Raw genomic sequence first — 25,791 nt, forward strand, 5'->3', positions numbered from 1 at the left:
TCCATAATCAGAGTTCCCAATGTAATGTCCTTTCAGGGTTAGGTAGGATCATGATCATTATTAGTTAGCATGGCACTAGCCTAAAATCTAGGATACATTTGTTCAACAATAGCCAAGTTTGGGGAAGATTATACATGGGTTCATGCAATATACGAAGCAATATCGTTCTTTGCAGGGGTTGTTCAACAAATGATAATTAATGAAGTTGTGACTTAAAATAATGTATGAACTTGGCCATTGTATATAAAATGCCATCCAAGTATAAAGATGTGAGCAATAGACAGCAGGATCCTGGAAACTCCATTTGGTTAACCAGCTGTACTAGAATTCCTGTGAGCTGCATTCAGTGCTGAAGAGCTATTTAGATCTACCTGCAATTATATCTTTGTCTCAGCCATCAAGGAGTCTGGTCCCAGATGCAATGATTCTAATCTCTTCAAAATACAGACAGCTTGAGCTGTTCTTATTGATCAGTAGCAAACTTAGAAAGAGGCCCTTCAATATAATATGATTAGTGCCCAAGCAAAGCAGTCAAAGCCATTACAGATTCAGCAGTGACACCATTTTCAGGACATCCTGACTTACAAATGGCTGTTCCTCATCTCAGTGGAACTAGATAGTTTCTTTTTGTACTTCCCAGAGAAGTTTTATCTGTAATTGATTCTTGGCCAGATTCCATAGTGCAATTGTTTAGGATTTGATGCTGTCGTTTTTTTCTCCCAGATTGACGGCTGGAGTTTCAGATGAGCAGACTTGGTGCCAGCAGCCAAACTGTGTAGTGTTTCCAAGTGTTGGGTTTTTAAAACAATGGGATACAGAAAGAATTCATTTCAGCCTACTCACTGCTGCTAAAATATGAAGCTTAAATCAGAACTGAGAGACAATTCAATTCTGCCGCCTTAACTTCTCCACTGAGAACAGATTAGAAGAATATTACAGCAGGAGAATTGGAAAAGAACAGGGGTATCAAACTCAATTTCAGTGGTGGCCACATCAGGTTTGTGTTTGATCTCAGGGGGCCAGGGTGGGTGTGGCCAGCTTGATGTTATTTGTGTCGGGGATGCCTGTGGTGGCCCAAGTGTTCTGCCAGCGAAAATGGGCTCCTGATGTCCATTTTCAGCTGCAACTGCCTCCTACAGCCCTCTGCAGTGAAAATGGAGCTAGGGAGGGCTGAATGTGGCCCTCCCGAGCTCTGTTTTTGCTGCCAGAGGCACTGCGGGCCAGTCCTTCGCTGTTTCCAGGGCGGCCGCATGGGCCAGATCTAAGTACCCCATGGGCCAGATCCTGCCCACAGGCCTTGAGTTTGACACACCTGGAATAGAAGGTTTATATTGCTCTCTTAGCCAAGAATTGGTGCTCTAGTAGGATGCACCATCTCACATTGGACCCTTGTGAAGCTAACAATTCTCCTGTATCCCACCTGTAGCTCAATTATCCTCCTCCTGACCTTTTCCTAGAGTTCTCTTCAGCCAGGCTACCAAGCATAACTGAAGCAGACTGAGGAACAGCAGTGTCCCTCAAAACATTTTCAATGGTAGCAGCCCAGACAGGAGGAGGCTATAGGGAAAATAATGCCTGCCACAGAATGTACATCTCTCAAGTCATAATATAAAAAGCAGTTGAGCGGGGAGTTGAAAAGGCAATGCTCCCCAGTGGCTCAATCCCATTTGCTTCGATGACTCTGCATTTAACACACATGCAAACAAGCAATCATCTTACTTAGCAATTTGGGTTAATGTTATTATGTAAAAGGACCTCCTGCTTGGCAAACAGTATGATATAGTAGCTTTGGAAGGTATATAAACTGCTCTAATAATAATGTACTGATGCTGCAACATGCAGCTGGTGGTGCAGCTTGCTTTTGTTGCCTTTGATGAAGAACTGAAACCTGATATTTCACTAAATTAGCTTTCCTCAATCCGATACTCTCCAGCAGTGTTGGACTATAGCTCCCATCAATTGTCAAGATGGCTTGGAATGATGGGTTTAACAGGCTGGGTGGGAATCAGTTTTAAATATTTAAATGCTTTAAAACATTTCATTTCACTTTTGTTTTGATAGAGAGCAATAGAATCTTCTCCCTGATCCACAAAGGAGTATTTTTTCCCAACTTTCATATTTATTTTGTGTATATTCTATAAGGATTTACAGACATTAATATTCCACCTTTATTATTTTTATAAATAACTTAAGGTGACAAACACATCTAACATTCCTTTCTCCTCCTATTTTCCCCATAACAATCATTCTGTGAGGTGGGTTGGTCTGAGAGAGAGTGACTGACCCAAAGTCACCCAGCCAGCTTTCATGCAGGATTAGAACTCAGTCTCCTGGTTTCTATTTTGGTATTATCACTGGACCAAATATATCTCTCATATATGTCTCTCATAACTCTCTATGATTATTCTATGGAAATCACAGCGAACCCATCTAATATTAACAATGTTTATACTTCTACATTTAAAATCAGTATTTATTTCTTAGAAGGGAATCCCTTCCTCTACCAGACTTTAAAGGTGTGTGTGATCTTGCTTTTGCAGCCAAACAGGATATCCACAGCATTGGCAGAGTTGCAAGTTTTTCAGAATAATAACACATCTTTAAGAATAAAAATTGAGAGAAAATTTTCCAAAACAATCAAGTGAAGACTGAGCATGTTCAATGGCATCTGGATGCTGGTTATGCAAGCAAGCAGAGTCAAATATCTTAGAATGCAACTCTGATTGGCTGAAATATGAAACTGAGCACCTATAGAGCAAGCTTTTGTTGAAGATTTCAAAACAGGAAATAATTCTACTGTATGGGTCAAAAAATCAATGTGACATGTTTGATTAGATCCAGAAATTCAGAAAAATCCCCACAAAGCCAGGAAGCCCATACGAAGATTGGGAGCAAGTCAGAGGTGGGTTTCAGCAGGTTCTGACCAGTTCTGGAGAACCAGTAGCGTAGTTACTACTCTGAGTAGTTCAGAGAACCAGTAGTAAAAATTCTGACTGGCCCCACCCCCATCTATTCTCTGCCTCCTGAGTCCCAGCTGATCAGGAGGAAATGGGGATTTTGCAGTAACTTTCCCTTGCCATGCCCACCAAGCCACGCCCACCAAGCCACACCCACAGAACCGGTAGTAAAAAATTTTGGAACCCACCACTGGAGCAAGTTGTTTCTCAATCTAACTACCTTTTTAGGTTACAGCTGTTTTGAGAATAATGAAGCAAGGAAGCCGTGATCTTCTTGAGCTAAGACAAAATATAACTGAAAATTAATAAATACTGGGTGATCTTTGATTAAGCAATGTGCTTAATCTTTTCTTCCCAATGGCCTTGTGGATAACAGTAGAAGGCATTAATAATTCTGTAAGTTTCTTGTAAAAATATAAATTTATTATTACTATTGCCAATATATGTAAACTGAAGATTATATATCTTTAGATGGACTAAATTAGATGTAATTTGGAAGATCTCTGCACTGTGCATCTAGTCTTTTGTTTTTATATTAATTGTAGACAGAGCAACCAAGGGTTAATTTTCCATACCAAGCTGTTTTTCTTGGTTAAAAATAATTCCTCACCACTTCTTGTTCTAATAAGGAAAACCTGCAGATAACTTAATACTACCTGTCCCATACCCTTAAAGAAATTGTAGCTTCTGAAAGAAAATTGCCAGGGTGGGAAGGATTGGGCTAAGTCCCCCAAAACCTATGCAACTATTGTTAATTTTTTAAAAAAGTGGAGATATCTTGTTCAGAGATTTATCAGAGAGATTATACCGAAGAGACAGACAATGTCATTTCTGAGAGAGGAGAGTAATTGACAGGGCTCACTTCCATCCAAAACATGAGGCTGCATATTCTACTAGAAGGAAGAATACACATTATGGCATTTTGAAAGTTTTTATTTGGGGAAATGTGTGATATACAAACTATGCTCAAAGCAGGATTCTTTTTTACCCCCTGACATAGACACTTAATGCCATTGGCCATCCTGGAAGAAAATCAAAGTGAAATACTTTGCGTTATGGAGTGGGAAAGGGACAGTTGTTTCCTGGATGGCTTACGGCAGTCCCACTGGAGCTGTTCATATTGAGGACCTCATTTTTGAGAATCTTGTCTGAAAGCTAACTTCTGTTGGCTATTTCAGAAAGAGCTAACATACAGTGGCGTACAAACACTTTCAATTAAAGGGGCTATCGAGCAGTTAATAACGCAATGAGAAGATCAGTGTTCTGTTTCTGCGCCAAAAGGTTTCTGAGACTTGATTCCTCAGGGACTGCTGGAGAGTGTGAGAGGCTATGATATGAATGCAAAGGGTCTTGTGTAGATAATCAAGATCCATATCACTGTCAGGACAATCCAGTGAAACCTTATGCTAGTTGTGGTGGTTCATCAAACAAGTTATTTTTAATAAGGCAACAGAAAAATACCCAAAGTTGTAATTCAGTTCCCAGATCTTTTTATTAAGACTGTTTTTATAGTTTGACAAGAAGAGCCATGTGTACAGCACAGAAGATAATAGTACTAAATACTGTCTGGGAATGCAGTAACAGCACTGGGGGGGAAAACAGTCTAATGGTTCTTCTTTTTCTTTAAATACATCCACAAGCTACTTTCACCTTGCAACATCTTGTGGCTTCAAATTCCCAAATAGTTCCATGAATATCATATACAGAAAGGGAATTTCCTACTGAAGAAGCCAGGAATACACACAGTAGAATCTAAAACAAAATACTATCTGCAGACAATGCTAGGTTGGCACTTACATGTTGAAGCATCTGCAGGAGTCTGCTGGAAGGTATCTAAGATTAGTGGTGTCCATCTGTAATGAAGTCCATGAACCATTCACATTTCTACAGTGAAATAGCAGCAATGTTGGCCAACAAGTTCGTCCACACAATAAAACGCTGATTGTGAAACAGTTCAAATGCTTGGACTGGTTGACAGCCCATCTCGACATTGATAGTATGGAGTAACCCTGGATGTCTCAGATACATTTTTATATATTGAATACACAGCAAGCAGGATTACAGCAAATAGATGGGTCCTTCCAGCTTACATTCTCCTTGTATACATTTTTAATAGGAAAATTTCTTGAGCCGATCCCAGCTTCCAGTGACAGTCACTGAGGATTCAAGAGTCCTGAAAAAACAAGGATTTTCAGATTCTTTCACAGTAAAAGATTACAAGCAGGCAATAAAATAAAATCCAACCAATCTCCCTTTTAAGTTGGTCTTTGTCTCATGACTAAAGTTTGCCTTGGGGTTAGTTTTGATTGAATAGATCTGGCACTGACACACTATTAAATACCTTTTGCTTCTCATTGACTACTGGGACTTGAACAGATTTAAAATAAACTTATTTATAGCTACATGAAATGAGAAAAATGGGAGCTTTCTTCTGGAGGTTCCAAAGCTGCTTCAAAGGGAAAAGCAGTGATGATTCATTCAGCTTTCTAAAGGCTTCCGAAAATGCCCAGATGCACATAGGGTGGCTTGGCTGACCGAGAAGAATAAGACAAAAGCACAGTGGAAACTGAGAGCACCATATCTGACCAACTACACACAGAACATTTTCATTATTAGCTCTAGGTAGCTAATATCTAGAAACTTCTATCATTCCATAATTCCATCTCCTAGAAGAAGGATCATCAGATCTTCACAAGGTAGCATCGACTCACAAAAAGAAAGGTGACACCCCCTCCACACACAAACACATTTTTGACTGTACGAATATTGTTCTGGAACACATCTGTTTCTGCTAACACGTTAAATCTGCACAATGACCATTTACTTTAGCATTAGTAAGAATGCCATTCTTGAGGCAAGAGGGGATAACTAATTCATGCAGTTTCAAAACATTTCAGTATCAATGAAGTACAAAACAGCAAACAGATTTATAACAGCCTTCAGCAATGTAGGTTATGTAGAATATGGCACCTAATCTTTAAAGAAATACTAAATAGAACCGGTTAGGATCAAACTCCTGGCAGTGGGCAGAGTTAGCCTGCATTACTGTATTCTAACCACTGCACCACCAGGGTTTATTAGTCCCTGAAAATATCCTTTCCTTTTGGAGAAATTGGAACCCAAGCTACTCAGGTATTTCTCAATTTATGACCACAATTGGGGCAAGAATTTCCATTGCTAAGCAGGGTGGTTAAGTGAGTTGCACATGATTTTATGACCTTTTTTGCCATGGCTGTTAAACAAATAACTGCAGTTACTAAGTGAATCATGCGGTTATTAAGAGTATCTGGATTTCACCATTGATTTTACTTGTCAGAAGCTGGCTGAAAAGCTTTCAAATGATGATGTAGCACAGGGGTGAAATCCAATTTTTTTCCCTACTGGTTCTCTGGATGTGGCTTGGTGGGTGGGGCAGGGGAAGGATATTGCAAAATCTCCATTTCCACCCCACTCCAGGGGAGAGATACTGCAAAATTTCCATTCCCACCCCACTCTGGGGCCAGCCAGAGGTGGTATTTGCCAGTTCTCCGAACTACTCAAAATTTCCACTACTGGTACTCCAGAACCTGCTGGATTTTCACCCCTGATGTAGCACCCTGGGATGCTACATTGATTATAAATACATGCCAGTTGCCAAGTGCCTGAATTCTGAACCTGTGACTGTGAGGATGTGCGATTGTCATAAGGAGCTGTCAAGTCATTTTTTTCAGTGCTTTCAGTGTAACTTTCAGCAATCACTGAACAAATGGTTGTAACATGAGGGCTATCTGTACAGGATACAGTTTGGAAAAGAAGAAACCAGATTATTCTTATATTACCAGTTAAAAAATGGGTGGAGACAAAGGGATGTCTAAATTTAAGAACATCCAGCTGATAATTAAATGAGTGGATTTTTAATTCATAGTTTTAAGTGGCAGGCCAGCCTCTTCTTTGAAGTTAAAAGGAACCCATTAACAAATAACTCTTCTCCCTTCCTTTGCTGATATTATAGCATTATCTCTTATGAGAAGGCAATGTTCTGAACATAAGTTTTTCCTGATGGAACAATATGCCTCAAGGGGCTGAACAAATCCTGCTCTCTTCAGAACTGGAGTCTTGTTGGCAAAAAGTTTATTGGTTAAATTTCACCCTGTTAAACAACTGCTGTTAGACTTGGAAAAAAAAATAGCAAAGCTAGTTGAAGGGGGACTGAGCCCTCCAGAGTTTCATATTATTGCACAGTATCTTCTATGGCTTTTTTTATTATTATAGCCACATTATGATCAGAAATCATTCCAGCTGATTCACATATGCACGTCAACACTACATCACTCAATGATTAATCACTCTGGCTTGCAGCTGGAAGTGCCTCAGTTAAAAAAAACATTAGTTCTAACGACAAGTGTTTAATCTCTTATACAAGGCACAAGCTAAGTAGTGGACAGCTATATTGAGCTTGCTATCAGCAGACTGGAACATCTCTATGAAAGAGGAAATCTATGCAAATCTAATATTGCTTCTAAAATCTCACACCACTAATAAAGGGCAAATCTTTGTGGGGGGGGGAGGAAATTAGGGATGAAACAGGAATATCAGGTCATTTTCCAGCAATCTGAACTTTCAGTCCTTGGCAATCAAAGCACTAACTTAGCATCTGAGATCTTAAAACTCCAAGTTAGTAGAGCAGCTTGTAATAGATGGATGGGGGGGAAGAGTATAAAACAGGAATAGTCAACCAGTTCAATATACATAGAAGGCCCTTGTCAAACTTCGAAACGTGCCTTGCTGTCACAGCCATCCTTTCGTTTCTCATCTTGCCACAGACTATGGGGGAGGGGGGGGAGAAGAGATTTGGAATGCCAGCCCAGACAACCACAAACAATAAGAAACAATCCCATGGGAACCATCAACAGATGTTTGGCAAGGGCCTGAAGCAGGGGTGAAATCCAGCAGGTTCTGACAGGTTCTGGAGAACAGGTAGTGGAAATTTTGAGCAGTTCGGAGAACCGGCGAATACCACCTCTGGCTGGCCCCAGAGTGGGATGGGAATGGAGATTTTGCAGTATCCTTCCCCTGGAGTGGGGTGGTAATGGAGATTTTGCAGTATTCTTCCCTTGCCATACCCACCAAGCCACGTCCACAGAACCGGTAGTAAAAAAAATTGGATTTTACCAGTGGTCTGAAGGAGTTGCTATAGTGACACTAGAACACCTAATTAGACAATATGACCTGGTGGAGGGAGGGAAGGAAAGAATTCATTCTTTAACTAGGCGAAAACTGCAGGAACTAGTTAAAGAGTTTATTTTGCTTCACGCATGCCAAAATGATGTACTCAATAAAGTTTTGCTTAAAGAGAGCTGATTGTCTCAATTTGCTGGCTTGGTTGGGTTTGTCAGTCGGAACCTTGACAGCTCTATCTTGCATAAAAACAATATAAATGTTATTTAATCATAACAGTACAGTGTACTTTTTACACACAACAGATGTGTCATACATAACTACACACAGGCAAAGCAAGTGCTATAAAAGTGAACCAGCCCTCAGTTCCTTTCAACATGTCGTTGTTTTACTAAAAGAAGATATCTAGGAACAATTACATTTTTGGGGGGTAAATTTTTAAAAACAATTTAAATAAAACAAATAAACATTTAAAACATCAATCATCCCTCTCCTGTGACATCTCGGTGTTGACTTCTAACTTTTCTTTTTGTTCTTCTTGTTCCAACAGCTTCTTAATATCTTAATCTATCTTAGTCTATCTTAATCGTCATCCAATCCACTGTAAAAGTTCATTCCTGTAGTCATATTCTTACTATCAAATTTTTATACATAGTTATAAAATTAATCATTTAAATCTCTTTTCCAACCAACAATAAAAATAATTCCATAGGAACAATTAAATTCAAGTAATCTACAATGAGAATTAGAACCAAAAGTAACTTAATTATATTTGCCTTGATTTTAAAGTTTCACATAGAATTGCTGCAGGGTGAACTTTGCAAAACTCAGCTGGCTGATACATGGGGTCACTGCATTCAGTAAGCTGTTTTTATATTGAGTCAGATATTGGCCTACATAGTTCATTATCTGCACAGACCACCGGCAGCAATCTAGAATGCCAGGCTGGAGTCTTTCCAATCTTAGTTGAATCTCTTATTCTGCTACTGCTTTATTAGAGAGACAGAAGGAGTGGAGATTGCAAGAATAAGGAACTTGCAACCTGAACTTCTGCATTTCCTTTCAAAAATAAGTTCTGCAGGATATTTCCTAATAAGTATACAGGAAATTATATTTTTCAGAATCCACTCCCCAAATTGAACTGATTTCTATTTTAGTCCTGAATCTTTTTTTTTAAATACCTAGTAACTCTTATACAAAATTAATACATTCCATTCAGACCAAGGCATTTGCACACATATAACTTTGTAGCCTTATCTTTTGGGTATATTTGGTTATTTGCTAAAAGGGGTAAAATTGGATGAACATTTGAGAGACAACTCAAATTGGCAGTTCTGTGTTTCCATAAATGTTGCAGGAATTAAAGGCTTGCTTTTTCTGCTAAGACTGTACTTGATCCAAATATCTATTTATTACAATAAGCAAACACTAACTGATGTCCTGTTTTTAAGCACAAAAGGAATCTTACTGACAAGGCAGAAAAACCACAAGCACAGATGATTTCTGGGCAGCTCAATTACTGCTATGACATTTAAGCAAATTGGCTAGCTAACACCCTCATAATTTCCATTTTCTCCACTCTTCTTGTGCCCCTCTGAGAAAACAAAGGTATTTAAGAATTAAATATTCATATGCAAACTATTTCACATGTCCATTGTGTCTTTGGACAATATATAAAGGCTGCATTCTGTGTTTTAAAAGGATCAGACTAACTTTCCAGGAGCCTGGCCTGTCAGTGTCACTCATGTTAAAGGAGGCTCCATGATTAGAATCAATGTATTTCTGATTGATAAATATGATGGAGGCACAGCAGCCAAGCTATTTTAGCATGTCCTGTTGATATGTTTGCTGTAATATATATTGTGGTTGAATAATTTTCTGGAAACTTAATGTTGCCCAGGATCAGAAATGCAAAAATATTGTCTATTGGCATTACCTCTGTGGACCCACCAGAATGACCCATCAGGTTGAAAATGTTACATCTTTTTTTGCAGATTGTAGAATTTACAGAGGGCTAAGGAACACTCAGTTTTGAAGCATAGCCATCAACTTGCCAGGCAAAGCATGCTGGGGCCTCTCAAATCAACAGATGTTCTGCACCTCTTCACTAGACCAGCACGTCAGTTCATATCTGCTTTGCTTTCCTACTAGCAATCTATATAAAACAGTGCATGTATATGGGTACAATTGATTTATACAGTGTCTTTGCACCATTCCAAAAAATCAACTCTGTGCCTGTACAATCCCACACAGTCATCTGTGTCGCTGGCTCAGCTACAGCTAAAATTTCCATTTGTAATGTTTTAATTCTATAGGTAGCCTATTTTTCTGTTGCTGGGAAGCCTTGCCTCACCGCATTCCAGATAGTTACTCCCCCCAACCCCACTCCAGCTACCCTAGTAAATTTGCAAGAATGCTTAGAAATAATGGAGAAAGCCCTGGTTGCAGAAAGGCTAACGTGCTATAGTTTCATCGTGGTAACTTGCAGGAGACTTTACAGAGCAACCGAGGAATGGCATGTTTGCAGCTAAGAATTTTTCCTTAAGGTCAACCATTCAGTATTTATTTGTAAACAATCAAATGTACAGAACACCGACTGAAAATACAGCTGGATACAGGCACCATCAATTTAACTCATTTCTCTTTTGTGTGGAGGGGAGATGAAAACATGTTTGTTGATCCAGGACTGATGATAGCTCAGGGAATGGAACACTGTTCATATTTTTGTACCATCCTTTTGATTTCCTAGAGATGAACTCTGAATGACTCAAGGTGTCCTTGTGCCTTCAGAATGTGAAGAGAACAGAAATTAAGATGATCACAAGCTGTCTTTGAATTGTTTTGGGAAAACTGGAGAACAAAAATAGTGGTAGTGTGTAAATGTTCATTCATATAGTTTTGCTCTCCTTCCTATTTAAGAAGGAAATATCAGAATGAACTGAGATCTGAGTTCAAGAGCTTTAGGATTCAACAACCACTAGCATTCCAACAGTTCTTTTCTTATAACAATTCAAAGTACGCTTCTAACAGTTAGCAGAATCCATTTGATTAATATCTAACAGAGCTCTCTTCACTTATCAGGGCTGGTCTTATCCCTATTGAAAAGCTTCTGATAAGCTTTCTGGTATCTTACTCCCTAATTCTAGTTTTTGTTCTCAAAGCAGCAGGGATATTAGTCATGCTTTGTACACTAAGTTGCATAATGCCAAGTCTAAAAATTGCATAGTGGGACTACATGTCACTTCTAATAAACACTGGCTCAAACAATATTGTCCTTGCTGATTAAAAATACTTGGTGCACTAAAGTTTCTTAATGTCAGAAGGGTAAAAACTCATCCTGGCTTTAAGCAGAGATCAGATTCACACCCAACTTCTGCCTGGTGCCCGATTCCAAGAAAATAACAACCTCTGTCTACCTATGTTTACCTATGTGGAGTCTAATTATTCCCTGTTCACCATCATGTGCCCTTCTTCAATCCATAATCCAAGTTGCTTTTTAAAAGATTGGCAAATCATTTAGCACAACAAAATCATTCTTGTGTTGTTGTTTTTTACTGCCTCCTTACAAGCTTCCTGCATAAGTATGAGGAAATTGTCTGTAAAACATATACATGGAATGGTGAAATCTCACTGGGGTAATTTGATTAAACTTCCTGTCTTAGAAAAGGCCACAGCTGTCTAATCAGGAATGAGTAAGATGACTGCGGTTGAATTCAATCCAGGTTTTAAGAGTATGTGCATACCCTCTATTTTATTGTTGAATGCTATAAAACTAGGTAATTGCTACTTACCTATTGGAAGGTAAGAAACCTGCTTTCAAATAGTACAAAAAACAATTTTGCACAAATCACTGGATACCCATCAAGGAATAGCTAAAGCCCAAATCTATACAGCTGCTGGCCATTAAACCATCACTACTCAGGTGTACTAGCCCTCCAATCATTCATAAATCTCTTTTTGCCTTACCTCCTGCCTACCTGAGCCAGCCCACAAAAGCAAAGCTTCCAATGGAAGAGAATATCTGTAGCCCAGAACTGAACAATGGAGTCTCTGGTGCTTTCTAAATTTTATTGTTGTTTACAGATGTTTCATTATCCAACTAGGTAACATCAGTGTTAGCATCTGTGGGTTTGCTTCCTGTTTATATGCGGTAGTCGTGCCAGAATTGGTGGGGTGTGTAGTTTTCTCCTTTATAGTTTCTGATAAGAACTGCTAAAGGGAAAAAAAAACTATACCTGGTAGGTCAAGCTACTGTATATAAAATGAGAGCAAACCTCACACTCACTAGGACTGATGATGTTACCTAGCCAGGCAATGAAATGTCTGCAACCAAACAAACACATTGAGAAACCACCAAAAACTCCAAAGCAAAAATTAGCTGAGCATTTAGTGCACTAGGACTCAAGACCAAAGGGCAGTGTCTGACATAGAAGAGGGAGATATTGCTGCAAAACAATCACCCTTATGGGAGATGGACAGCATAAAAAATTAATCAATTAATCAATCATAGGATTGCTTTAATGTAAGACTGGCTGGCAACTGTTTTTGCTGTTTTCTCTAACAGCTGGCAAATAAAATGCAGGTTCCTGAAGGAACTTGTTATGAATCAGTGGGATCTAAAGATGTATAAAATAATGTATGACAAATCTACAACACCCCCTGGCTAAAATGTTGTAAAATTAAAAACGGCAACTTTCAGATCAGAATCCAATTTTTAAGCTTGTGCAAAACTATTTTTTCAAACTACAGGAAAGAGAAAAATGTATCTCTGCATATGAATGATAAAGATAGAAAATTTTGCTCCTGCCTCCCTCAATTGCTCTCTGATATCCTACAAAGTGAAAACATTACAATGTTTAATTTGCAGGCACAAGTCTCAGATATTATACGAGTTAGCTACTTGATTTCTAGATGGCACCTACTCTACTTTCTCTATTCCACAGAATCCTACTCTCCTGGTCAGACATAAAGGTCTAAAGGGCACTGCTAGTTTGGATATTATTTGAGAGAGGTGGCACAAAGGAAAAGTGTGAGCAAACGGGGTTTCTAAAATAACATTTCCTCAGTCAGAAATAGCAGGAAGGGTCCTAAGGAATTCCTGTAATGGCTCTATACATTATCAACAAGGAAACAATTCAAGCAATCACTTTGATCATATGCACTGTATACAGGTAGTCCTCAACTTACAACCATTTGTTTAGTGACCATTCAAAGATGCAAAGGCATTGAAAAAAGGGACTTATGACTGGGGGGGGGGGTTTGCACTTACAACCACTGCAGTATAGGTAGTCCTTGACTTACGACCACAATTGAGCCCCAAATTTCTGTTGTTAAGTGAGACATTTGTTATGTGAGTTTTGTTCCATTTTACGACCTTTCTTGCCTCAGTTGTTAAATGAATCACTGCCGTTGACAAGTTAGTAACCTGGTTGTTGAGTGAATCTGGCTTCCCCATTGACTTTGCTTGTCAGAAAGTCGCAAAAAGTGGGATCACATAACCCTGGGACACAGCAACTGTCATAAATATGAACCAGTTTCCATGCATCTGAATTTTGATCACACCATCATGGGGATGCAGCTAAGGTCATAACTGTCATAAGTCATTTCTTTCAGGGCCGTTTTAACTTTGAATGGTTACTAAATGAACTGTTGTAAGTTGAGGACTACCTGTATCCCAGTGGTCATATGATCAAAATCCAGATGCTTGGCAACCGGCACGTGTTTATAATGGTTGCAGTGTCCCGGGTCATGTGACCATCTTTTGCAATCTTCTGACAAACAAAATAAATGAGGAAGCGAGATTCACTTAAAAACTGTGTTACTAACACAACAGCTGCAATTATTTTTTTAACATCTGTTGTGAGAAAGGTTGCAGAAGTGGGGCAAAATTCACTTAACAAATATCCCACTTAGCAATGGAAATTTTGGGCTCAATTGTGCTCATAAGTTGAGGACTACCTGTATCAAAAATTAGGCAAAGTAGAATGATCTCCTTTATTTTTTTAATTTTTTTTTATTTTATTGAATTTCTATACCGCCCTACTCCCGAAGGACTCAGGGCGGTGCACAGCCATAAAATAAAACACATAGATATACAAAATTTAAAATCGAATAAAATGAATTAAATAAATTTGGCTGAATTAATACCCATAATTTAAAATACCCATATTTTAAAATACATTAAAAATTTAAAATTTAAAATTTAAAATTTACACTTAGAAGGGAGAAGATTTCGGCGAGGCCAGCTTGATGAAATAAAAGCGTCTTCAGCTCGCGGCGGAAGGTGCGCAGATCCGGAATCCTCCGTATCTCTGGGGGGAGCTCATTCCAGATCGTCGGTGCCCCCACAGAGAAGGCTCTCCCCCTAGGGGCCGACAGCCGACATTGTTTGGCCGACGGCACCTGGAGGAGCCCCTCTCTGTGGGAGCGTACTGGTCGGTGGGAGGCTGTTAATGGTAGTAGGCGGTCCCGTAAGTAACTTTAGATAAGTGGGTAATCTTTGTTTTACTTTTACATCAGCGGCTTTTAAAGTTTCTGGGGTAAAGATGTACATGGCAGATAACAATTGATTTTTAAAAAATCACTGGAAATTTTTTGCATTTATTTTCAAAAGATGTCATAGGAAAATACATTTAATTTTATGTAAATATAATTGGGTGAGAAAGAATGAACACTCAAACTGTTCTAAAACTAAATCAAGGATGTTGTGGCAGCTGCCGTCTCAAACCACTTTGTACTGTCATGCACAAATGGACAGACTCTGTTTAATAAATGGAATTTCAAGAAGTATGCTTTATTTTGAGGAGTCAAGAATAATTGTAGTTAAGGCACTGAAAAGTTCTGTTCTCTTTTGTACTCAGTCATTATTAGCATATTCTAGCTGCAGTCCCATAATACTTACATTAACCTGACTGTTAAAATTTTCCTTTTGAGTACTGTAGACATGAATTAATAATCCTCATGAATTCTTTGGTTTTTAGTCTTTTTGGCAGAATCACATTTGCAAAGAGGCTTGGAAGGGAACAATAGCCTTCGGCTGGAAAACTGATAATGCAATGCTGAATTATAATTTTGAGAATTATAATCTTCACTCTTTGAATAAGATATACAGTATTAAATACACGACCGAATTATAAATAAAAGGCAATCAGATTCTGTATTCCAGTTGACATTGCAAAGATGACTCCAGGAGGTAAAATTCTATCTTGATGGTTAATTATATTATCCTCCTGTTTTGAACAAAGTTTCCTGCACCTTGATTAACCAAAACATTTGGTCTGGCTGAATCTAAAGCTGAAATAAAGATTTCACTGACCTTTTCAAGTAAAGGGGGACTCTGAATCTATCCTTTGTGTTAAATTAGGCCACTTGTTACGTTTAACCTTATATTTGCAGAAATGTTTATACACTGTGGTTCTACTAAAGGAAACGTTTTCAATCTACAGTGTTGCTATTTTCAATCCAATTTAGTTCCGTAAAGCCTGCACAGGAGGAACCTGCAAACGCACAAAACCGATGAAGCAATGAAATGCAGACTATGTGTGGCTTTCAGATTGCAAAACTGACGCACGGTATCCCACACTGGGTCTGGTACATAGCTGGGCCCATTACAAATAATGATATTTTCTTCTCAGATACCCCAATGAAAATAGGAGCTACATATATCAGTGCCTTATCACTACAGTACACCGATTATCTGAAACCGTATTATTTCCCTCAGCTGAATAAAGTATACAGCGTTCAGCATATTTATTGCATGACTCATTACCTACTGAGAATTGAAAGCTTAATAAGCAAATGAATACACTTAATTAGTCAAATCGCACAATGCCAAAACACACCGTTATGGAACAAATGCCTCACAAACCTGCTGGATTTAAACAGCATGTTACTCACAGTACAAGGCAGAGGAATTCATTCACAGCTATCAAAGCATAGGGCTTATACACGTGGTGAAAATCTTGCGTTTTTATCTGTCTCTTTCCATGCTTTAGAACCTGAGGTAAATAGGTTACCTTCAAAACAGGATAGGGCAGGAGAGAGCAGAATATTAGAGACTCAGATCTCCTAGAAACCTTTTCAGATTTTTTTCCTGGGATTGAAATTCTCTGCCCGGTGATAACTTCAAGGTGAAAATGCTATGTGTGCTTCTTGACTTTAATAACAACCTGACACAGCTTATGCTTTTCTTTAAAACACTGGCTTTCAATTTCTCAGTGAAAAGCCCTTTCACAATTGCATCCTAAAGCCAGATGAGTCATATCAAGACCCATAGTGTCGTTCCCTCCTTACTTCTGAAGGACAAGAGAGAGGAAGAAAATTGAGGAGAAGAAGGAAAAGAGTGAATAGCGTTGGCAGACTTCACCAAGTCTGAATAATGATCAATGACATAAGAAGAGAAAAGTTGACTTGCTTTGTCTGTTCCCGAGTCTGTCCTGTATCAAACTAACAGCACACAGCACAGTAAGGTGGGCAAGAAGAGCAGCAGAGGAACAAAATAGAACATTTTGTGCTCTGGCATCACGAGCATCCTATTGAGTTTTATATTTGTACTTTGGGTTTAGGTTTTATAAGGCAGCCTGTTAACGCAAGAAGCAAATGGATGGAATAAAGGTTTTGAAATGGCAGCTGTCCTTTTTCACAGAATCATAGAAAAATAGCTTATCTTCATATCAAATCAACTATATCTTTATATCTGTACAAACCGTGGAAATCAGCATATTCCAGATGCTGTGGAAATATACAGTCTCTCAGCACTTCTAGGTAACAAGACCAATAATTCTAGGAATTGTGTAATGCAGCATAATCCGGAGTGCCACAAATTGCCTACCACCTCCAAAGTATGGTTTGTTTCAAAAAGGATGAGACCAAATTATAACTAACCTAGAAACTGCAAATATACGTATGGTGTTGGCAGATCATCATATTGCACCAAATTGTATCTTTCCAAATGGAATTTGTGTCCAGAAGGAACAAACATGAAACTCTAAAGTAGGCAGAAACAATGGGGTCTGGTTGCAAGCTATGCTGACATACCTGTTAGGAAAATGGTAAATGGTTATGAAGAGTTCGCTTTAATAATTTTTGTGCTGATTTTTAACAGCACAAATTAGATAGGCAACTTTCCCAGCAATATGTACAGATGCTAGTTAAAGTCATTCTAAGTGCATAAAAATGCATTTGTTTGTTGCCAAGTAACTGGCTGGATGCATAAAGAGATCTGTGCCATCATTAGTGCATTTAGTGCAGCCTTTATTGTGTAAGTGTCCTGCCTCAAACATAGGCTGAGTAACTTCCTGTGTTTCCTCCATATTTTTGCTATGTTTTTAACCATGAAAAGAAGTCTATTAAAGATATAAAGACGTGTCTTTTCATTAATATTCCTAAGAATCATCTGTTTGGATGCATCACAGAAAGACAGGAGATATTATTCTCTCATATTATCATATGATAATATAATATAATATTATATAATATCATATAATATTATCATATTATCCTCTCACCGACCAGTTCGCTCCCATATAGAGGGACTCCTCAGGGTGCCGTCGGCCAAACAATGTCGACTGACGGCCCCCAGGGGGAGAGCCTTTTCTGTGGGGGCACCTACCATCTGGAACGGGCTTCCCCCGGAGTTACGAAACATCCAAGACTTACGCATTTTCCGCCGAGCCCTGAAAACATTTCTATTCCAACAAGCTGGTCTGGCCTAACTCTCCCTTTTTAATTGGCTTTTAAACTGTCTTTTAAATTGGGTTTTAAACCTCTTTAGATAAATTTGGATGTTTTTTAATCTTTGAGCCTAAATTACTTAATCTGTTTCTTAATAGTTTTTAACTTCTATATGTATTTGTATTTATTATGGCTGTTCACCGCCCTGAGTCCTTCGGGAGTAGGGCGGTATACAAATATGAAAAATAAATAAATAAAAATAAATAAATAAATAAATATCCAACTGTTTTAGAAGTTCAGCATTCTCCATGTGCAGCTACTTGCAGTTACAAGTGGTAATATAGGAACCCATGCAAATGGAATGAACTACCTAGCCTTATGATCAATTACTCATTTCAGTAACTATATGTGTCTGCTCACATATTTACCTTTAGTTTATGATTGCTAAAACTTACAAGAGTGGGCAGCTATCAACAGTTGGGAGAATGTGAACCTGATGAAATTCATGATTCCACATAACTATGAAAATAGGAAGCCTATCGTGGCTTGAAGCCAGGACTATCCATATGCTCTTATCTGATATTTACTTACATCAGATCCTTCTATATTCATAGGCGTGAATTTGAGCAATTCATATTGTACATTAGATTATGCAAACAAGCACATTCATTGTATATTTGACTGCATATGATTGTCATAGTTTGTTCACCTGCCCTTTAGAAATTATCATTTAGAAATGATAATTATGTAAATTGCCAAAGTCCATAAAAGAGTCTTTCCAAAGTACGTTTTTAAAAGGTTATTACATATAACATCACCTGCCCCCATCTGCCATCTTCACCCCGCAAATTCCACTGCCCTTTAAAACAGTCTCCCATAAATTTGTCTTACTTTTTCATTTGTTAGTCCCAAATTACCCAATCCTGTTAAAGTAGGAATGGACAAGCTTTCATCTCCTAAAAACTTAATTTCTTTAGGGATAATTTGGGAAAAGAGTAACATTGAAATAAACAAAATCAAGCAGCCCATATATTTCTCTTCCAAGCAGCTAAGAGGTTTGACCTGATTATTTGCAACATTTTTAAGATGAGGGCTACTTGAAACATGAAAGGTATGTTTTTGGTGTGTTCCACTCTGACTTGATTGCAACTTCCCTCACCCGCATCTGAGTATTAATATATTCTACAAAGTTTCTTCACAAATTGTTTCTTCCAGGACATGCACGCTTTCATTTTTACATGCCATCTATGATGACTGCACATACCATGTATGTCCCTGTCTGCGGTGTGAATCCACCAGCATAGAGTGAACTTCATATCTAGACGTTGCAGATATTAAAACAGGCTTTGTCTAGAACTCAGGAAGCCATTTTATAACCCATCAATTCATTTAGCTCAATAATATCTACATTGACCAGTAAAGACTTTCTAGGTTTTGGGGCTGGAAATCTATCTCAGACCCATCTGGAGATACCAAAATTAAGCTGGATTTTATAGAAATACATATATTCTACGGTGTTAGGCTGTTCACACCTGATCCATAAAACTACAGTATGTTTCAAGACAAAGAACATTAAGCTTCTTTGTCCCAAAGGTGCTTTTTTTTCAAGAGGCAACTAGACTTTCTCGTTTTTCTTTGAAGACATTTTGCTTCTCATCCAAGAATGGGAATGGATGAGAAGCGAAACGTCTTCAAAGAAAAATAAGGAAGTCCAGTTGCCTCTTGAAGAAAGCACCTTTGGGACAACCATGACCTGGATGACTGAGAATCTCCATAGACATTAAGCTTCTTTGTAAGGTTAGATGTTAAAAAGAAAAAGAAATGGTGAAAGAAACAGTGACATGTTGCCTCTAAGACAAGCATATATCTACTCTAAGCTCTTTACAAGACTTTGCACCAAATACACTGCTAATTACTTTTGCCCTCTGTGTTTCTTTCTGTGTGCTGGCTTGTTTAAAAATGCAATTTCAGATTTATTTTTAATCAGAAAATGCTTTGTTAAACAATAATTAATTTTCTCCCATGGTTATGTACATCCAATGCAGTGTTTTTACTCTATTATCCCATCTTCCAACCCTACTATTTTTCCTCCCTCCACTTTGCTGGGTTTTACAATAGTGCCAGATATGTGTCTAATCTAAGAGGATAAAATACACCAAAATACAATGCAAAATGACATTAAAAATAAAAATGGAAATGGAAAAAGAGATTTGATATTCGAAGAAAAAATACATTTAGTATCTCATCATCAAAGATGTTATCTCCTAAGGTTTCATGAAGGCTAAAGAAAGAGGTAGGCAAGAACTATTCAATTCCATTAGATATGGTACAGCTTAAAGCCAGCCTTCTGCAACCAGGTACTTCATGATGTGAAGCAGAGGTGGATTTCAGCAGGTTCTGACTAGTTCTGGAGAACCAATAGCGGAAATTTTGAGTAGTTCGGAAAACCAATAGTAAAAATTCTGACTGGCCCCACTCCCATCTATTCTCTGCCTCCCGAGTCCCAGCTGATCTGGAGGAAATGGGGATTTTGCAGTATCCTTCCCATGCCACGCCTACCAAGCCATGCCCACCAAGCCACACCCACAGAACCGGTAGTAAAATTTTTTGAAACCCATCACTGATGTGAAGGATAGTGTACAACTTCCAGAATTCCTAAGCAGCATGAAGTTGGGAATCAACGAGGGTTATCTGAACTTCTGAAGGGCAAGCAAGATAAGATTTTGCTAACTCAACAGCTGAAGATGAAACAAAAGATTGTAGGTATAAGTGGTTTAGGAATGCCTCAGCCATGTATTGAGTCTTCTTCTTCTGAATAAGATATAGGTTAGAAGAAGGTATTGTTCCCATGAGCAGAGTCATCACATGTGTTGGGGGGCGTGTCATGTGGGCATCACAAACCAAGGTCCTTATTGTATAAGCTTAAATTATAATAAATTAAACTTTACGATGCAGAGGGAAGAAGGCAACTGCTGCTTCTCCCACCCTTTTTTCCCTTAGCCCTTACTTTCTTGCTTGCCAGAGCCAGTGTGAAAAGAAGTTAACTGACAGAACCAGGGCAAAAACAAAATGGGAAGGAAAAGCTATAGCTTTTAGGTTTACTATTGCTTAGGACAGGTTGTAGAAATATAGCTTGGGTTTCTACCGATCAACTCTATCACAGACTGAGAAAGTGCAGAGAGGTCAACTTTCAAAAGTAGCTAGCATTGACATTGTTTGTCAGTTATAGCCAACTGCAAAACTTGCCTCATGTACATTATTTAATATTTCACAGATTTCCCTCCATTCACAGATCTTGGAATTTCTTTCATACCTTTCCGGATGCTACCATCAGCAGCACAAGAGAAATCTCCAGTGCTCAGGAGAAAACAGGTTGCTGCTTTCTTGTTTTTGTCCCTGGTACTTGAGCCCCTCATGAGCTGCTTCTCCTCTTGGGGTGACGAAAGAGGTTGATCTTCATCTGACAGAACCACATTGGCATCTCCATTCTGCTTGGTGTCTTAGAAAGAGAAAGAAAGAAAGAAAGAAAGAAAGAAAGAAAGAAAGAAAGAAAGAAAGAAAGAAAGAAAGAAAGAAAGAAAGAAAGAAAGAAAGAAAGAAAGAAAGAAAGAAAGAAAGATCAACTTTGGAGCCAGTATATGCCAAATCTGCAACTACTTTGCCAACAGGAAAATGAAAAATTTATTTACTGTATTTTTCAGACTATAAAATGCACCGGTATATAAGAGGCACCAAGATAGAGCCTTGGTAGTACAGTGGTCTAAGGCACCCTGTTATTAAGCTGATTATTAAGACCAGCTGCCTGCAATTACTGCAGGTTCGAATCTCACCAAGGCTCAAGGTTGACTCAGCCTTCCATCCTTTCTAAGGTAGGTAAATTGAGGACCCATTTGTGGGGGCAATAAGCTGACTTTGTATAAATATACAAAAGGATGGAGGCTATTGCTGAGCTCATTGTAAGCCGCCCTGAATCTCCGGAGAAGGGCGGCATATAAATCAAATAAAAAAAAAAAAAAAGACGCACCAAGATTTCGAAGAAGTAAGCAAGGAAAAAAAAGGTTTTTACCCTCCCCGGCCCCAAGGCCTCCCAAATCCTCAGTGTGCCCCATTTATGCGAAAAACGGGATGTGCAGGGTGGGGCTTCAGGAGGCCAAAAATGGCTGTATTCGGTGTATAAGATATACCAACATTTCCACCCTCTTTTGGTGGGGGATGCATTTTATACTCTGAAAAAGTATGGTATATATAAAAGATTATATGACATAATCCAGGGGAGGCAGCATTTTCATTTTTAGTGACATTTCCAAAGTATATTGGAATAAATTTCTCACCTTCTTGACTGGAGTTTTGCATTCAGTCCTTTCAACAATACATGTTGGTGAATCCACCAATATTGAGGGGGGAAAGTATCAAAACATCAGTCTTATATACCCCTATGTTTCAAGAGACATAGTTTACAGAAAACGTCTATAAACATATACTGTGCATTAATGCTATGGTGACTGCAGTATGGTTTCCACAGAAACTGAAGTTTTCTTGAAAAAGCATTCTGTTCATGATGAACGTATAGCCAGATATCACTTATAATATGGTAAATGTTAACATTCTAGTACTGATGAAGTTGTTCTAGGCTAAATCTTTACATCTCATAAATATTCCTTATCTGAGACTGAAAAAAATGATACAAATGACCTGCTCATACCTCATGTCTCAGACTTCCTGGTTTTCTTATTGGGAGATTCATACAGAAGCTCAGTCTTTGCAACTGGTGAAAGTTGTACCATACCAGATTCCCTTTTTAGTAACAGAGCAGCCTTCCTCAGCCTACTGTTTCCCTGAAAATGAGACTGGGTCTTATATTAATTTTTGCTCCAAAAAGCGCATTACAGCTTATTTTCAGGTTAGGTCTTATTTTCAGGGAAATACGGTACTAAATGCGTCGGTCTGGCTGATAACTGGGGCTTATTTTGGGGAATAGGGATTATATTACAAGCATCCTGAAAAATCATGCTAGGGCTTATTTTGGGGTTAGGTCTTATTTTCGGGAAAACACGGTAGTATATTAAATGTATTGAAATCCCAGACTGCGTTAATCTCAACACATCTCCCAAGCCATAAGATGAGGAAAGATTTCACAGGATTTGGAATCAAACTTCTTTCAAGTGACAAGAGATGCAATCTGCCTATGATTTGTGCAGAACACTAAATCAGGTTTATTGTTCCAACACACTGGGAAGGCAATAGATGGGGGGGTGGGGAGATGTTATAGACTGAGTACACAATTTGAACTAAGCCCAAATGTGTTTTATTTAGTTTTCACTAATGTCCTGTGTGAAACCAGTCCTTGTGAGTGATAAATTATGGCTTGTATCTTAGCGCAGTATGAATCTAGCTAACTGGGGCTTATTCAGTAAACAATGATTAAATGTGACTTTTGAATCAGACCTATGGCTTAGTCACCATGTTTACCAAGTAATGTAGCACAGTCTGTTAATCCAATCTCTAAAATTATTTCATTGGTTTTCAATTACAAACGAAGAAGCTGAAGACTTAAAATAATGAAAAGATTTGCTTTCTGTTACATGAGTTGCACTAGGGAAAAACAAAGTGCTTCTTAGAGCTGAGGTTTTTTTTAAGTTTAAATTTGCTTGTTATTGAAATATAGAGAAAAGCCATTCAAGCCAACTCCTTTCAGGCCTGGCCCTATGAGGCATACAAGGAAGCAACTTCTGTAGGTGAGGATAGTGGCAGATGGAGACCAAGGCCTGAGCCCACCCTTGATACTGTGCTATCCTAGCTGCTGTTCATTTGATGGCCTGAAGGGCCGCAGTAGTCCTAGCCCATCCCATCTCCCAGGCCAGAGAATCAGTCCCCTTCTTTACAATTCCGCTACGCTGCTGCTTCATGCCATCAACACCTATACACAACTGTATAGGATGTGATGATGGAGAGGTTCCCTCAGCCACTGGGAATTCCTCAAGAAGAAATGCTGTTGCTTCTCTGTCCAAACCCTCACATATTGAAGAAGAACTGTTGTTTTCAATCTCTGCTCCTTGCTGCTTATCAACATATCAGACCAGCAAACCAGTATAAACAAGTATATAAAAAAGAAATTTCCAGTTTTGTTTTATTTTTTAATCCTTCTACCCTAAGATGCAAGCAGTCTAGCAGGTTAATAGTAGCAAAGAAGCCTTATAAGTCCTAAAGATTACAAATGCCATTCTGTCATCTCCATTGACTCTCTTTTTCCAGCACCAATTAAAGTATCGTTTCCAACACTGAATTCTTTAAAATGAGACCCTGTTATTTTCAGCATATATATATCATAGCCTGTATCTACCACCCCACTAAACCAGGGATGAAATTAAAAAAAATACCCTACTGGTTCTGTGGGTGTGGCTTGTTGGGGGAGGTCATGTGACTGGGTGGGCGTGGCCAACTCGACATCACTCATATCGAGGGGCTCCTCACTGGCCCCTTCCCTCCCAGCCACTCGTCACGAATGGAGGAAAATGGAGAAGGGAATATTCCTGCCTACCATCCTTTCCTCAGTCTGTGCTGAGATTGAGGAATGGATGACAGGCAGGAAAATCCCCTTCCCCATTTCCCTGCCTTTCATAAAAATGGCTCTATTCCAGCTGATCCCCCCGTCCCCCTCCCTCCTAGGGATTACCTTAAAGGGACAGGCTGTGGCACCTCCATTCTGAATGGAGGGAGAAAAGTTAGTATTTTCTCCCTCCATTCAGAATGAAGCTGCTGCTCCCTTTATGATTCCCTCCTGGCTCCCTCCCTCCTGGGGACTACCTTAAAGGGACAGGCTGCAGCAGCTCCGTTCTGAATGGAGGGAGAAAAGTTAGCATTCTCTCTGCTGCATTTAACATTGAATTCTGTGGAATATCGAGCGGCTGGAAGAGGTGAGCGGCGACTGGCCGGGCGTGGGTGGGGCCAAGGAGGGGTAATTACTACTGGTTCAGTGAACTGATGCCCATAATCCCTAGTGGTTCGCCTGAACTGGTCCGAACCAGTAGGATTTTACTCCTGCACTAAACATAGTTTGTTTTCACCATTGCTAGTAGAACAGGCCATGGTGGTGTGGTTCAGGTGTCATAATACGTAAGACAAAACCAAAATAATGCCCATGACTGTACCCACTGAACGAGAAAAGAGCCAAATATTCAAATGTTGCACAAACCCAGCACACGTGATTACATTATGGTTTAGTGTGTTAGGATGAGTAATCAAGTGAACATACAGCTTGTAAAACATATGAACTTCATTATTAATAATTATAGTTTTAATTAAGGGAAAAAAGAGAAGCATTAGATTTTCTGTATTAAGCGTCAAAAGAGCAGCTTTTGGATTAGATATATGAAAAGGAGGAGTCATTTTCCTCCTCCGCTTCAGATACCAAAATGCCTTGGGCTGCTCTGATTCCACTGCATATCTGAGTTTGAGATATGCAACTATGTATATAGCAGCCACACCCCGTTAAATCCACTCTGGAGTCACTTACTGGAAGGCTGTTAGCTGCACACTCCAGAGAACAAACCATTATGGGTTGCCTGACTGATTTTGGGATTCCAAAGACAATCCTCAGAGACTTATTGCTGTAGAAAAGGTCAGACGGTTAATCAATGCTTAAGAAGAATGGAGATCATTCAAACAGAGCAGGCATGATAGACCACTTAAATGCAACATTAGATTGCAAAGAGCGTGACTTTACATATTAGAGGAAATAGGCACTTAGAGACTGTGCATTTTCTTTGGCACTTTTAAGATCAAGCTGTCAGCTTTCACAAAAGCTTCACAAAATGCTAAACACATCTTTGGATTCCACAAGTGGGATTCTTTTGTTTTTAAAGTTGGCATAGCAATGTCAGGAGCATGGCATAGGTTTTCCACCTTTTTCTCCTATACCCAGGGTTTTCCTGTTGAACTCTCTTACCTCATCCTATTCTTAATAGAAGCAATGGCATCCCTGGTAGGGCATTCCTTTTTAACGGAC

At 38.9% G+C, this 25,791-nt stretch overlaps 1 protein-coding gene across 1 annotated transcript in view; it reads right to left on the reverse strand.

Annotated features, from left to right (window-relative positions):
* Window positions 1-4,514: 4,514 nt before the first annotated feature.
* KCNC4 (potassium voltage-gated channel subfamily C member 4) overlaps window positions 4,515-25,791 on the reverse strand; it is a 34,617-nt gene continuing 13,340 nt past the window's right edge. Inside the window, exons 3-4 of the mRNA XM_070939652.1 lie at window positions 21,100-21,285; window positions 4,515-5,130 (exon numbers count right to left, since the gene is read on the reverse strand). Coding sequence (XP_070795753.1) covers window positions 5,111-5,130; window positions 21,100-21,285 — 206 coding nt within the window. The 3' untranslated portion in view covers window positions 4,515-5,110. The remainder of the gene's footprint in view (window positions 5,131-21,099; window positions 21,286-25,791) is intronic.

This window comes from Pituophis catenifer, unplaced genomic scaffold (assembly GCF_029215685.1).
Source record: "Pituophis catenifer annectens isolate HBS135680 unplaced genomic scaffold, rPitCat1.0.hap2 SCAF_3, whole genome shotgun sequence".
NCBI lineage: Eukaryota > Metazoa > Chordata > Lepidosauria > Squamata > Colubridae > Pituophis > Pituophis catenifer.